At 39.0% G+C, this 15,153-nt stretch overlaps 1 protein-coding gene across 1 annotated transcript in view; it reads left to right on the top strand.

The window, feature by feature from the left end:
• trappc9 (trafficking protein particle complex subunit 9) overlaps window positions 1–15,153 on the top strand; it is a 242,784-nt gene that overhangs the window by 139,685 nt on the left and 87,946 nt on the right. The window contains exon 21 of the mRNA XM_061742257.1: window positions 13,121–13,297. Coding sequence (XP_061598241.1) covers window positions 13,121–13,297 — 177 coding nt within the window. The remainder of the gene's footprint in view (window positions 1–13,120; window positions 13,298–15,153) is intronic.

Here is a 15,153-nt window from a genome sequence, read left to right on the forward strand (position 1 = left end):
CAGTAGCAGCTGTTACCATGGTAACAGCAGCAGCAGTAGCAGCAGTAGCAGCAGTAGCAGCAGTAGCAGCAGTAGCAGTAGCAGCAGTAGCAGCAGTAGCAGCAGTAGCAGCAGTAGCAGCAGCAGTAGCAGCAGTAGCAGCAGTAGCAGCAGTTACCACGGTAACAGCAGCAGTAGCAGCAGTAGCAGCAGTAGCAGCAGTAGCAGTAGCAGCAGTAGCAGCAGTAGCAGCAGTTACCACGGTAACAGCAGCAGTAGCAGCAGTAGCAGCAGTAGCAGCAGTAGCAGCTGTTACCATGGTAACAGCAGCAGTAGCAGCAGCAGCAGTAGCAGCTGTTACCATGGTAACAGCAGCAGTAGCAGCAGTAGCTGCTGTTACCATGGTAACAGCAGCACTAGCAGCAGTAGCAGCTGTTACCATGGTAACAGCAGCAGTAGCTGCTGTTACCATGGTAACAGCAGCAGTAGCAGCGCCCGAGACTGAGACAAGACCAGGACCAGAAACAAGTGATTTATATAAACTCATCTGAACCCCCTCAGAGTTTTCATGGAAGTGAAACCAAACGACACAAATATGTTTCCTGAACGAGACGTTTAACCGCTGGTTTCTCACCTGTACCGTACCTGCCCAGAAGAGGGCGCCATCATCCGCGAACGAAGGGGCTTCATCTGGACCTGAAGAGCTTTAAACCTTCAGAACTTCAGATTTAGACCTTTTTACACCGTTTCTGTTTAACGGAGAGAGAAAACATCGATCAACAGAACTGAACTGCAGGGTTTTCTGTAATAAAAGAGTTTCTTAGATTCTCAGTCTGGTTGTAAACCAGATCACAGCGTGGATCAATACCTGCTCCCCCTCATCACACGGGTTACACGGTTCCCTCAGGAAACCCGTCCTGCAGATTTGTTTGGATCCGATTTGACTGACAGTTAATTTTCAGTAAAAATTGAGGTTTTCTTCCTTTTCCAGCTCTTTGAACCGCGGTGATCCTCAAACTCATGAATCCATTACTGTTCAGACTCCGTCAGCAGCTTCTGGGTCAATATTTGTATAAATGAATACATAAATCACTCACACACCGTGCAACACCTTCCCCAGCGGTTTATCAGAGTTTTTTAAGTGGACCGGGTCACCACTCTTATTATTATGGGCTGGTTTTGTCAGGTTTACTCTCCATTATCTTTCATGTCTTTTCCTCGTCTGCCTGCCGTTGCCGTGGAGACGAAGGGAACCTTCCTCCCGTCTGCATCTCTGCATGAGTTACTTATTCCAACACTAATCATGTAAAAGCTCGGCCTGTGTTGAAAAAATCTATTTTCTGATTCTAAATCGATTCTCATATTAATTCCTAAAAATCGATTCATATGTCTTAAGATTGATTTTTTTTTTGCATCATTACATCACAACCTTTGGTATTTTTTGGTTTATGCCCAAAAAAGGAATGTTTTGTTGGACACAATGTTTTTGCCTTTAAATATGTTTAAAGGTATGAAAACATTAACGTTTTCAGTTATAATTGCATAAATTGTCTATATTTCATTACTTTATATACTGTCTTGGGGTTACATTTGCATAAAATGCTAAAAACCACATTTAATTTTAATTAATTTAATTAAATTTTAATTAATTGAATTTAATTTTAATTAATTAATTTTAATTTAATTAATTCATTTATATTTCATTACTTTATGTACTGTCTTGGAGTTACATTTGCATAAAATGCTAAAAAACAAATTTAATTTGAATTAATTTAATTTGATTTAATTTAATTCAATTTTAATTAAATCATTTTAATTTTAATTTAATTAATTAATTAATTTATATTTCATTACTTTATATACCGTCTTGGGGTTACATTTGCATAAAATGCTGAAAACCAAATTCTCAAAAATCCAAAACCAAAATAGACCGAAAATGAAAAAAATTAAATGGAATGTGGGAAAAAATAAAACTGATTTCCTCCGTCTCTGTTTCCTCCCTGGATCTGTTTGGTAATTCTGACCCACGATGTTTCTGTTTCAGTTCTATCAGCATTCTGGGAGGTGATTGGTCCTTTTTTTTCCTTTTTTTCTCTTTTTTTCTTCCTTTTACCTTTCCTTTTCTATCTCGAAATTTAGACTTTTTTCTCAACATTTGGAATTTTTTCTCGAAATTTTGACTTTTTTCTCGACATTTCGACTTTTTTTCTCAAAGTTTCAACTTTTTTCTCAAAGTTTCAACTTTTTTCTCAAAATTTCAACTTTTTTCTCGAAATCTTGACTTTTTTCTCAAAGTTCTGACTTTTTTCTCAACATTTCTGATTGGTCCTTCCATTCTGGGAGCTGATTGGTCCTTCCATTCTGGAGCTGATTGGTCCTTCCATTCTGGAGCTGATTGGTCCTTCCATTCTGGAGCTGATTGGTCCTTACAGCATCATTAGCTGCAATACTTGCTGTTGAATCTCAATATAATACTAGTATTAATATGTTGCAGAACTACAGTCATATCATTCATGCAACAGCTCAAAAACTGTTTTAATAACACTAACACAAATCAATATCGGATTCATATCAAATCAAAACGTGATAATTGATTCTGAATCTTAAGAATCAAATCAATTCTTGACATCTGAATGGATCCCCAGCCCTGTTAATATCTCATCTAATCCTCGCGACTCGTGCACCTTTGGGTGACGTCCATTGATCCCCCGTAGAGAGACAGGCAGGTATCGGTCATCAGTTGGAGCTGGAAGGGAAACACGGAGGTGGAAGAGACTCAGACGTTGGCAGAGATCACACAGGTTGTTATTAAAAGCTTTGTAATCAGCGACCTTGGTGTCCAGAAACTCCTGAACTTCCACAATCAAGTCCCTGAAGGAAAAGCTGCGACCTGGACCTGGAGGAAAGGTCGTCCCAGGACGGAGCAGAGATAAATACCTGGTTAAATAAAATAAGAAAGGTCGTCCCAGGACGGAGCAGAGATAAATACCTGGTTAGGGGCTCCGACTAGAACCTGCAGCTGAAACGTTTCAAACGTGTTCATGAAGCTGAAACACGTCTACGTTCGGGTCTACAAACAGTTTACGCTCTAATTTGTTCGGCTCAAATATCGTGAATGAGAATAAATAAGTTTACTTGTGCAACAAAGACAAAATGAGACAAAAGGACCCTAAAATGATTGAATTGAATTTGAATAAAAAATGTATTTCGAACATGAAACAGTCGTGAACACTAAACAAAATAATAATCAATAATAAATAAATTTAAAAAAAAAGAAAAGGACAAACATTTAAATAAAAACATGCATCCATCATAATTAACATGCTCAAAAAGGAGGAGGAAGAAGTAAAAACGTATTAAATTCTACCCCTAAACTCTGTTTCATTATAATCAAAATTAATTTAATTTCTATACAAAAAGGAAAGATATATATATATATATATATATATATATATATATATATATATATTGATTTCTGATGCAGAACTCGCTGCCAGTGCTGTTTCATTTTTAAACCAAATGAAAAGGATGGATGACAAAAAAACTGGATGAATCTGCTTGTTCATTTAAAAAAAAAAAAAAAAACACAACCTTGAAAACAGGAGACAAGAATTCAAAGGTCCCATTAGACCCTTAAATGTTGGGAAAAAACATCCCGACCCAGGATGGTTGGAATAAAAGAGATGGAGTTTGATATTAACGATTAACTTGTCTTTAGGTCTAATATCTTCAGGCTCCAGGTTTTGCACCTTAAAAAGCCCAGAAAGTAAAGTTAAAGCTTTGGTAAAACAGCAAGAATTAGAGTTTTTCAGAGAATTGTGCAGCATATTGAGGAATGCAGCTTTTCCAGACGTCCCTGTTAATGTGAGCCGAGCAATTTCAGTGCATCCTTTTTCTGTTTTTGATCAATAGAGTTGACTTTTAAAATAACACTTTCCTTTTCTTTTTAGCAACCGTCTGCATATAAACGAGGAATTAGAGCCGAGGTCGACAAAAGAAACTTTTTACAAATATTCATGCAATCAATGTTAGGAAAAAATGCACTGCCAAACGAAAATATGAAGATAAACACAGGACGTTTTTAACAGAGTGGGACAGTTTAATATATATACCGTATTGTCCCGATTATAAGACGACCCCCCCTTTTTCAAGACTCAAGTTGGAAGAAAGACTTTTTGAACACCAAATTCAATTTTTATACAGAAAATAATTACAGTACATCTGAAACAAATGATTATAACAATTTATTCGAGACAAAAAGCATGTTATTTTGACTATTTGAAATCATTATCTTGAAGTTTGCATCATAACTTCTCCTCAGCTGCCGGTTCACCTGCCAAACTTCCACCCTCTTTTCTCCAGATTGGAGAAACTACATTTCTACACTTTCTGTTATCTCTTCTCTTATTTTCTTCTCTTTTCTTTATTATACTATTTTTGATTTTTCTTCTTCGTGACAGGGGTTGGCTTTGGCCTGGGGAGTTTAGTTCAGCATTCCCTTTAAAAATATCTGGCGCCATCTAGTGTTGTGAATGGGTATAACGTCTAGACCCCGAATGTAAGACGACCCCCACTTTTTCAGTCTGATTTCAATGCAAAAAACACCGTCTTATATTCAGGCCAATACGGTAATATAAATTAAACAATACATCCCGCCAGGCCGTGGTTTACGCTCATTCTATCACAGTTGAGCGACGTCTCCGGCCCAAGTGATTATTGCTTTTATAAAACAGTTACCAATAATGTAAATATGAAAGAGGAATACACAATCTATTTATGTAGTTTTTAATTAATCAGAAATACATATTATCCAGTAAAAATATCCCCACTGTGGAAAACAATAGTCCATCTCTCCAGATGTAGCCCCGCATGTCGGAGACAGGAACTCCTCCATCCATCCATCGTTAGCTCCTCCCTGCTAATGTTAGCTCCTCCCTGCTAACGTTAGCGGGGAGGAGCTAACGTTAGCTCCTCCCCGGAGATCAACGTTTACCCTCAACATGACTCATTAATTAACGAAAATAAACTTTAGCACCAGCTACTTTTTTCTACCTGCTGTAACCGTCAATAATCTGTACCAGTTGGTTGTTGTCATGGAAACATTGTTGCTTCCCTGACGTGGAATGATCTGCTGTGATGAGACTTTAGAATAGAAGCCGTGGTGTAAGCTCATTATACCACAGTTAACAACCAATCAAATCATTATACCACAGTTAACAACCAATCAGATCATTATACCACAGTTAACAACCAATCAAATCATTATACCACAGTTAACAACCAATCAGATCATTATACCACAGTTAACAAGCAATCAGATCATTATACCACAGTTAACAACCAATCAGATCATTATACCACAGTTAACAACCAATCAGATCATTATACCACAGTTAACAACCAATCAGATCATTATACCACAGTTAACAACCAATCAGATCAATATAGCACAGTTAACAACCAATCAGATCATTATACCACAGTTAACAACCAATCAGATCATTATACCACAGTTAACAACCAATCAGATCATTATACCACAGTTAACAACCAATCAGATCATTATACCACAGTTAACAACCAATCAGATCATTATACCACAGTTAACAACCAATCAGATCATTATACCACAGTTAACAACCAATCAGATCATTATACCACAGGTAACAACCAATCAGATCATTATACCACAGTTAACAACCAATCAGATCATTATACCACAGTTAACAACCAATCAGATCATTATACCACAGTTAACAACCAATCAGATCAATATACCACAGTTAACAACCAATCAGATTGCAGGATTCCACCTTTCCTGTTTTCTAATGGTATTTTTATGTCTCAGAGAGCAGGGAGTGAGGGAAAAAGTGGAAATGTTGAGAAAAAAGTCAAAATGTTGAGAAAAAAGTCAAAGTGTTGAGAAAAAAGTCGAAAACATCGAGAAAAAAGTCGAAATGTTGAGAAAAAAGTCCAAATGTTGAGAAAAAAGTCGAAAACATAGAGAAAAAAGTCGAAATGTTGAGAAAAAAGTCGAAATGTTGAGAAAAAAGTCGAAATGTTGAGAAAAAAGTCCAAATGTTGAGAAAAAAGTCGAAAACATAGAGAAAAAAGTCGAAATGTTGAGAAAAAAGTCGAAATGTTGAGAAAAAAGTGGAAATGTTGAGAAAAAAGTGGAAATGTTGAGAAAAAAGTCCAAATGTTGAGAAAAAAGTGGAAATGTTGAGAAAAAAGTGGAAATGTTGAGGAAAAAGTCGAAATGTTGAGAAAAAAGTCGAAATGTCGAGAAAAAAGTCCAAATGTTGAGAAAAAAGTGGAAATGTTGAGGAAAAAGTGGAAATGTTGAGGAAAAAGTCGAAATGTTGAGGAAAAAATGTCGAAATGTCGAGAAAAAAGTCGAAATGTCGAGAAAAAAGTCCAAATGTCGAGAAAAAAGTCGAAATGTTGAGGAAAAAGTGGAAATGTCGAGAAAAAAGTCGGAATGTCGAGAAAAAAGTTTAAATGTTGAGAAAAAAGTCGAAATGTTGAGAAAAAAGTCGAAAACATCGAGAAAAAAGTCGAAATGTTGAGAAAAAAGTCGAAATGTTGAGGAAAAAGTCGAAATGTTGAGGAAAAAGTCGAAATGTTGAGAAAAAAGTCGAAATGTTGAGGAAAAAAAGTCGAAATGTCGAGAAAAAAAGTCGAAATGTCGAGAAAAAAGTCGAAATGTCGAGGAAAAAGTGGAAATGTCGAGAAAAAAGTGGAAATGTTGAGAAAAATGTCGGAATGTCGAGAAAAAAGTCGAAATGTTGAGAAAAAAGTCGAAATGTCGAGAAAAAAGTCGAAATGTTGAGAAAAAAGTCGAAAACGTTGAGAAAAAAGTCGAAATGTCGAGAAAAAAGTTAAAATGTTGAGAAAAAAGTTGAAAACATTGAGAAAAAGTCGAAATGTCGAGAAAAAAGTTGAAATGTTGAGAAAAAAGTTGAAATGTTGATAAAAAAGTCGAAAACATCGAGAAAAAAGTCCAAATGTACAGAAAAAAGTCCAAATGTCGAGAAAAAAGTAAATGTTGAGAAAAAAGTCGAAATGTTGAGAAAAAAGTGGAAATGTTGAGAAAAAAGTGGAAATGTTGAGAAAAAAGTGGAAATGTTGAGAAAAAAGTGGAAATGTTGAGAAAAAAGTGGAAATGATGAGAAAAAAGTCGAAATGTTGAGAAAAAAGTGGAAATGTTGAGAAAAAAGTCGAAATGTTGAGAAAAAAGTCGAAATGTTGAGAAAAAAGTGGAAATGTTGAGAAAAAAAGTCGAAATGTCGAGGAAAAAAAGTCGAATTGTCGAGAAAAAAGTCCAAATGTTGAGAAAAAAGTGGAAATGTTGAGGAAAAAAAGTCGAAATGTCGAGAAAAAAGTCGAAACGTCGAGAAAAAAGTCGAAATGTTGAGAAAAAAGTCGAAAACGTTGAGAAAAAAGTCGAAATGTCGAGAAAAAAGTCAAACGTTGAGAAAAAAGTTAAAATGTTGAGAAAAAAGTTAAAATGTTGAGAAAAAAGTTAAAATGTTGAGAAAAAAGTCGAAAAACATCGAGAAAAAGTCGAAATGTTGAGAAAAAAGTCGAAAACGTTGAGAAAAAAGTCGAAATGTCGAGAAAAAAGTTAAAATGTTGAGAAAAAAGTCGAAAAACATCGAGAAAAAGTCGAAATGTCGAGAAAAAAGTGGAAATGTCGAGAAAAAAGTGGAAATGTCGAGAAAAAAGTCGGAATGTCGAGAAAAAAGTCGGAATGTTGAGAAAAAAGTCGAAATGACGAGAAAAAAGTCAAACGTTGAGAAAAAAGTTAAAATGTTGAGAAAAAAGTTAAAATGTTGAGAAAAAAGTTAAAATGTTGAGAAAAAAGTCGAAAAACATCGAGAAAAAGTCGAAATGTCGAGAAAAAAGTCGAAATGTTGAGAAAAAAGTCGAAAACGTTGAGAAAAAAGTCGAAATGTCGAGAAAAAAGTTAAAATGTTGAGAAAAAAGTTAAAATGTTGAGAAAAAAGTCGAAAAACATCGAGAAAAAGTCGAAATGTCGAGAAAAAAGTCGAAAACGTTGAGAAAAAAGTCGAAATGTTGAGAAAAAAGTCGAAATGTTGAGAAAAAAGTCGAAATGTTGAGAAAAAAGTCGAAATGTTGAGAAAAAAGTCGAAATGTTGAGAAAAAAGTCGAAATGTTGAGAAAAAAGTCGAAATGTCGAGAAAAAAGTCGAAAACATCGAGAAAAAGTTGAAATGTCGAGAAAAAAGTCGAAATGTTGAGAAAAAAGTTGAAATGTCGAGAAAAAGGCGAAATGTCGGGAAAAAAGTTGAAATGTCGAACAAAAAAGTCGAAATGTCGAGAAAAAAGTCGAAATGTTGAGAAAAAAGTCGAAATGTCGAGAAAAAAGTGGAAATGTCGAGAAAAAAGTGGAAATGTCGAGAAAAAAGTCGGAATGTCGAGAAAAAAGTCGAAATGTCGAGAAAAAAGTGGAAATGTCGAGAAAAAAGTGGAAATGTCGAGAAAAAAGTCGAAATGGCGAGAAAAAAGTCAAACGTTGAGAAAAAAGTTAAAATGTTGAGAAAAAAGTTAAAATGTTGAGAAAAAAGTCGAAAAACATCGAGAAAAAGTCGAAATGTCGAGAAAAAAGTCGAAATGTCGAGAAAAAAGTCGAAAACGTTGAGAAAAAAGTCGAAATGTTGAGAAAAAAGTCGAAATGTTGAGAAAAAAGTCGAAATGTTGAGAAAAAAGTCGAAATGTTGAGAAAAAAGTCGAAATGTTGAGAAAAAAGTCGAAATGTCGAGAAAAAAGTCGAAAACATCGAGAAAAAGTTGAAATGTCGAGAAAAAAGTCGAAATGTTGAGAAAAAAGTTGAAATGTCGAGAAAAAGGCGAAATGTCGGGAAAAAAGTTGAAATGTCGAACAAAAAAGTCGAAATGTCGAGAAAAAAGTCGAAATGTTGAGAAAAAAGTCGAAATGTCGAGAAAAAAGTGGAAATGTCGAGAAAAAAGTGGAAATGTCGAGAAAAAAGTCGGAATGTCGAGAAAAAAGTCGAAATGTCGAGAAAAAAGTGGAAATGTCGAGAAAAAAGTGGAAATGTCGAGAAAAAAGTCGAAATGACGAGAAAAAAGTCAAACGTTGAGAAAAAAGTTAAAATGTTGATAAAAAAGTCGAAATGTCGAGAAAAAAGTCGAAATGTCGAAAACGTTGAGAAAAAAGTCGAAATGTTGAGAAAAAAGTCGAAATGTCGAGAAAAAAGTCGAAAACATCGAGAAAAAGTTGAAATGTCGAGAAAAAAGTCGAAATGTTGAGAAAAAAGTTGACATGTCGAGAAAAAAGTTGAAATGTCGAACAAAAAAGTCGAAATGTCGAGAAAAAAGTCGAAATGTTGAGAAAAAAGTCGAAATGTCGAGAAAAAAGTGGAAATGTCGAGAAAAAAGTCGGAATGTCGAGAAAAAAGTCGGAATGTTGAGAAAAAAGTCGAAATGACGAGAAAAAAGTCAAACGTTGAGAAAAAAGTTAAAATGTTGAGAAAAAAGTTAAAATGTTGAGAAAAAAGTCGAAAAACATCGAGAAAAAGTCGAAATGTCGAGAAAAAAGTCGAAATGTTGAGAAAAAAGTCGAAAACGTTGAGAAAAAAGTCGAAATGTCGAGAAAAAAGTCGAAATGTCGAGAAAAAAGTTAAAATGTTGAGAAAAAAGTTAAAATGTTGAGAAAAAAGTCGAAAAACATCGAGAAAAAGTCGAAATGTCGAGAAAAAAGTCGAAATGTCGAGAAAAAAGTCGAAATGTCGAGAAAAAAGTCGAAATGTTGAGAAAAAAGTTGAAATGTCGAACAAAAAAGTCGAAATGTTGAGAAAAAAGTGGAAATGTCGAGAAAAAAGTCGAAATGTCGAGAAAAAAGTCGAAATGTTGAGAAAAAAGTCGAAATGTCGAGAAAAAAGTGGAAATGTCGAGAAAAAAGTGGAAATGTCGAGAAAAAAGTCGGAATGTCGAGAAAAAAGTCGGAATGTTGAGAAAAAAGTTAAAATGTTGAGAAAAAAGTTAAAATGTTGAGAAAAAAGTCGAAAAACATCGAGAAAAAGTCGAAATGTCGAGAAAAAAGTCGAAATGTTGAGAAAAAAGTCGAAAACGTTGAGAAAAAAGTTAAAATGTTGAGAAAAAAGTCGAAAAACATCGAGAAAAAGTCGAAATGTCGAGAAAAAAGTCGAAATGTCGAGAAAAAAGTCGAAAACGTTGAGAAAAAAGTCGAAAAGTTGAGAAAAAAGTCGAAAACGTTGAGAAAAAAGTCGAAATGTTGAGAAAAAAGTCGAAATGTCGAGAAAAAAGTCGAAAACGTTGAGAAAAAAGTCGAAATGTTGAGAAAAAAGTTGAAATGTCGAGAAAAAGGCGAAATGTCGAGAAAAAAGTTGAAATGTCGAGAAAAAGGCGAAATGTCGAGAAAAAAGTTGAAATGTTGAGAAAAAAGTCGAAATGTCGAGAAAAAAGTCGAAATGTCGAGAAAAAAGTCGAAATGTCGAGAAAAAAGTCGAAATGTCGAGAAAAAAGTCGAAATGTTGAGAAAAAAGTCGAAATGTCGAGAAAAAAGTCCAAATGTCAAGAAAAAAGTCGAAATGTTGAGGAAAAAGTTGAAATGTCGAGAAAAAAGTCGGAATGTCAAGATTAATGTTGAAGTACAATTTTACGTTTTCTGATGGTATTTTTATGTCTCAGAGAGCAGGGAGTGAAGGATCATGGGTAGTTGATGGAGTGAGGGATCATGGGTAGTTGATGGAGTGAAGGATCATGGGTAGTTGATGGAGTGAAGGATCATGGGTAGTTGATGGAGTGAAGGATCATGGGTAGTTGATGGAGTGAAGGATCATGGGTAGTTGATGTTTGCAGGAACACAGGAACCAATCGTGGCTCTGACTGATTGGACACCCCTGATCTAGACTCACTATTTTAACTTTAATGTTGTATAACTGCCATAAACGGGGTGTCTGGAGCTAGCTAGCGGCGGGCCGGTCCACGAGCTTGTTTTCTGTGTTCTGCCGGGGTATTTTTAGACGTTTAGCTGCGTAATATGTAATGTGTAATGTGTTCTTTTGAAGACGGCTGAATGAGAAGCAGCAGAACCGTTTGAAGATTAGACTTCAGTCGGGAACATAAGCTGGTCCAGTAATCTTCAAACGGGGACGTATTTAAGGGTCGCACCGCCAGACCAGCAGCTGGTCCTGGTAATCTTCAAACGGGGACGTATTTAAGGGTCGCACCGCCAGACCAGCAGCTGGTCCTGGTAATCTTCAAACGGGGACGTATTTAAGGGTCGCACAGCGACAGCACCAGCTTCCCTTTGTCTCCGGCCGGTTTTGAAGTCTTAATTGTTGGTTAATTTGTGTTGTGGCTTTGTTGCGAAGGCTATGAAGTGATAATTGAGTTGCCTTTTCCTCACTTTGATGCTGGTGCGTCTGGACTCGTCCAGAGATGCTGCTCTGGCAGGAAATCTGCTTTAGAACCAGGACTGGGTGGAAAAAATCCATTTATATGTCTAAAGATCGATTATTTTTTAGTAAAATGAAAACAGACTTGAGTGTATTTTCTGCAGGCGTTTATCTGTGTGATGTTTGTGGTGGTGTTGAGCTGTTTCTGGCTCCATCCTCCTCCTCGGGGAGCTGGAATCCACAGATGAACCTCCGATCGATACCTGAACTCACTGTGGAAACGTGTAAATGAGGTCTCGTCTCACGGAGGAGTTCACTGTGGAATCAATCACAGTTTCTGCTCCGAGCAGAGACGCTCTCTTCCTCCCAGACGGATAATTCACCTCTCAGTCACGGAGGAGGCTCAAAGCTAGCAGTCCTGGTGACGCCGGCATGGGGCCTCCGGACCGGAGCTGCAGGGGCCCAGATCAGTCTGAATAATAATAATAATAATAATAATTAAAGCTGCAAGCAGCGATGAACGGGCCCTCCACCCTGGTGCAGGTTCAGGCTGCAGTGGAAGCTTGGATGACTTGATGTAGATTCTTCAGAACTGGACATTTAGTGGATGAAACCACCCACAACTCTCTATGTCAAACCATTCAAAAATCTTAATTTTATTCAGATATTCCTTAAAATGAGTAAGTAAGCTCAGTGCGAAGACAGAGTGAGATTCTCTTGAAGAAAACTTTTGATTACATTGCAGTCAATGGGGACTCAGACAGGTATTGGCGCCGCTCTAGCCCCTCCTGTTTAAATTTTGTGCATACCCCGCCTGTCAAAGTCACATTTTATGAATCCCAACACCTATGTCTACATTCTGACCAAAAATTATTTGTCTCCTTTTTACGGTTTGGCCGTGAGCTCGAGTTACAAATAAAAATTCTGGCAATTTTTAACGGCTTCTCACACTCTACCAACTGACATTCCGCACTCTAGATTTGATGAAAAAGTGATTTCCAGTCCTCGCTTGAGTGCTCATATTTTGAAAAGTTTACATCTTAGGAAAAAACTGTTTGGGGTTTTGGAGAGAAGAGACGTTTTCCTCCGTTTTGAAGTTTGAATCACATTTCTAGGTTTTTTTTTATTGACCTTGTCCCACCCACAGTAGGCTTTTGTGACATTCCGCGCCACACACATACATGGGAAAATCTCCCCATTAGTTTGGAAATCTGGAAATATTTTTGCACTTCGTGCGAAAACTATTTGTGCCATCGCTCTGAAAATTCACAGGACTGTAGTTAAATTCAGGGCCTACAACTTTCTAAATCGGTTCAGAATTTTTCGAGTAACGGTGTGCGAGTGGTGAGGCCCCAAAGTTCTCCCAATGCGTTCCGGATGGGCCAAAAAGCGCACGTTGTGCGAAAACGTGCGCACAAATCGCTAATAAAAGTCATACCACTCGATTCCCGATTAGAGTGCACGTTTCTACACACACGGGGAGGCGGCATTTAGTTTTTATGGTCCCCGATTGTGGAACAGCCTCCCGGAGAACCTCAGGGTCGCAGAGACTGTTGATGTTTTTAAAAAGAGGCTCAAGACCCATCTCTTTAATCAGGCTTTTAACTGACTCATTTAACTCTTTTACATGTTTTATGCTCACCCTTATTCATATCTTGCATATATCACTGTCGTGGTTCCCTTCCACCACACTAACTGAGACATCCTTGTCCCCCGTCTCCCCCATCTTTCTCTCCAGAATGGCCATCCAGGTGGACAAGTTTGACTTTGAGAGTCTCCCCGACCAGGTCCAGGTCCAGGACCAGGACCAGAACCAGAACCAGAACCGGTTCTCCAGCCCCCGGCAGCAGGAGGAGGAGCGGCAGCTCGCCCAAGGCTGCAGGATCAACGGCAAGCTGGGCCTCGGCTGGACCATCATATCCTTCACTAGTGGCTCTGGTACTGGGGGGTTTAGAGGGGGACCTGGGGGGGGACCTGAGACCTGTGATCTGGGATCTGGGGGGGACCTAGGACGTTAAAGCCCCAGATGTGTTTGCGTTGGCGTCTGTTGGCGTCCGTCTGTTGCCGTCCGTCCGTTTGCGTCTGTTGGCGTTCGTTCCCGTCCCTTGGCGTCCCTTGGCCTCCGTTGGCGTCCGTTGGCGTCCGTCTGTTGCCGTCCGTCCGTTTGCGTCCGTTTGCGTCCTTTGGCGTCCGTTAGCGTCCCAATGCTGGCGTAGCAGTGGTTTCTCAAATGTGCATTTGTGAATCTTGTCCTGTGCATTTGTGGATGGGCGTGTGCATTTGTGGCTTATGAGACTGTTCTAGCTCCATATGGGAGGCTTTACGAGTTGAAAAATAATAAAATTCATTGTTGGCGAAAAAGAAATTGTGAAAAAAGTTATTAAGTGTTTTATTTAAAGAACCAGATACAAATTGAGCAATTTGGAGGTTTTTAATCTGATAGATCTTAAGGAAACAAAGGCAACGAGTGACTTCTTAGAGTTACTGAACGGCTGCAGTTATTGCTGTTATTATTCCTGTTATTATTCCTGGTGGTTTAGTAACCAACGGTCGGGGGGTCTGAACATCTACGTCAGTCCTACGTCAGTCCTACGTCGGTCCTACGTCAGTCCTACGTCAGTCCTACGTCAGTCCTACGTCAGTCCTGCGTCAGTCCTTCGTCAGTCCTGCGTCAGTCCTACGTCAGTCCTACGTCAGTCCTACGTCGGTCCTGCGTCAGTCCTGCGTCAGTCCTTCGTCAGTCCTACGTCAGTCCTGCGTCAGTCCTACGTCAGTCCTACGTCAGTCCTGCGTCAGTCCTTCGTCAGTCCTACATCAGTCCTGCGTCAGTCCTTCGTCAGTCCTGCGTCAGTCCTACGTCAGTCCTACGTCAGTCCTACGTCAGTCCTGCGTCAGTCCTACGTCAGTCCTACGTCAGTCCTACGTCAGTCCTACGTCAGTCCTTCGTCAGTCCTGCGTCAGTCCTACGTCAGTCCTACGTCAGTCCTACGTCAGTCCTACGTCAGTCCTACGTCAGTCCTACGTGAGTCCTACGTCAGTCCTGCGTCAGTCCTACGTCAGTCCTACGTCAGTCCTACGTGAGTCCTACGTCAGTCCTGCGTCAGTCCTACGTCAGTGTTACGTCAGTCCTACGTCAGTCCTACGTCAGTCCTACGTCAGTCCTACGTCAGTCCTACGTCAGTCCTACGTCAGTGTTACGTCAGTCCTACGTCAGTCCTACGTCAGTGTTACGTCAGTCCTACGTCAGTCCTACGTCAGTCCTACGTCAGTCCTACGTCAGTGTTACGTCAGTCCTACGTCAGTCCTGCGTCAGTCCTACGTCAGTCCTACGTCAGTCCTACGTCAGTCCTACGTCAGTCCTACGTCAGTCCTGCGTCAGTCCTACGTCAGTCCTACGTCAGTCCTGCGTCAGTCCTACGTCAGTCCTACGTCAGTCCTACGTCAGTCCTACGTCAGTCCTACGTCAGTCCTACGTCAGTCCTACGTCAGTCCTACGTAGCCTCCTCGTCCACCATCACCGCGGTTGCCGTCGGCGACGGCCGTCAGTCTGACGTGATCCTGACGTGATCCGACACCAGACCCGTTCAGGACTAGTTTCAGGGCTGGTTTCAGCTGGATCCAGCTGGATCACCTTCAGATCCAGCTCAGCTGATCCTCCGGCTGCTCCCGTGGTTTAAACTCTGGTGGAAATAAAGAAAGAAAGAAAGGAACAAAGGTCTGCCTGACTTTCTCTCTCTCTGCTACGTCAGCGATCGCTCAGCGTTGCTGGAT

The sequence above is a fragment of the Cololabis saira genome, chromosome 15 (assembly GCF_033807715.1).
Source record: "Cololabis saira isolate AMF1-May2022 chromosome 15, fColSai1.1, whole genome shotgun sequence".
In the NCBI taxonomy this organism is placed as follows: domain Eukaryota; kingdom Metazoa; phylum Chordata; class Actinopteri; order Beloniformes; family Belonidae; genus Cololabis; species Cololabis saira.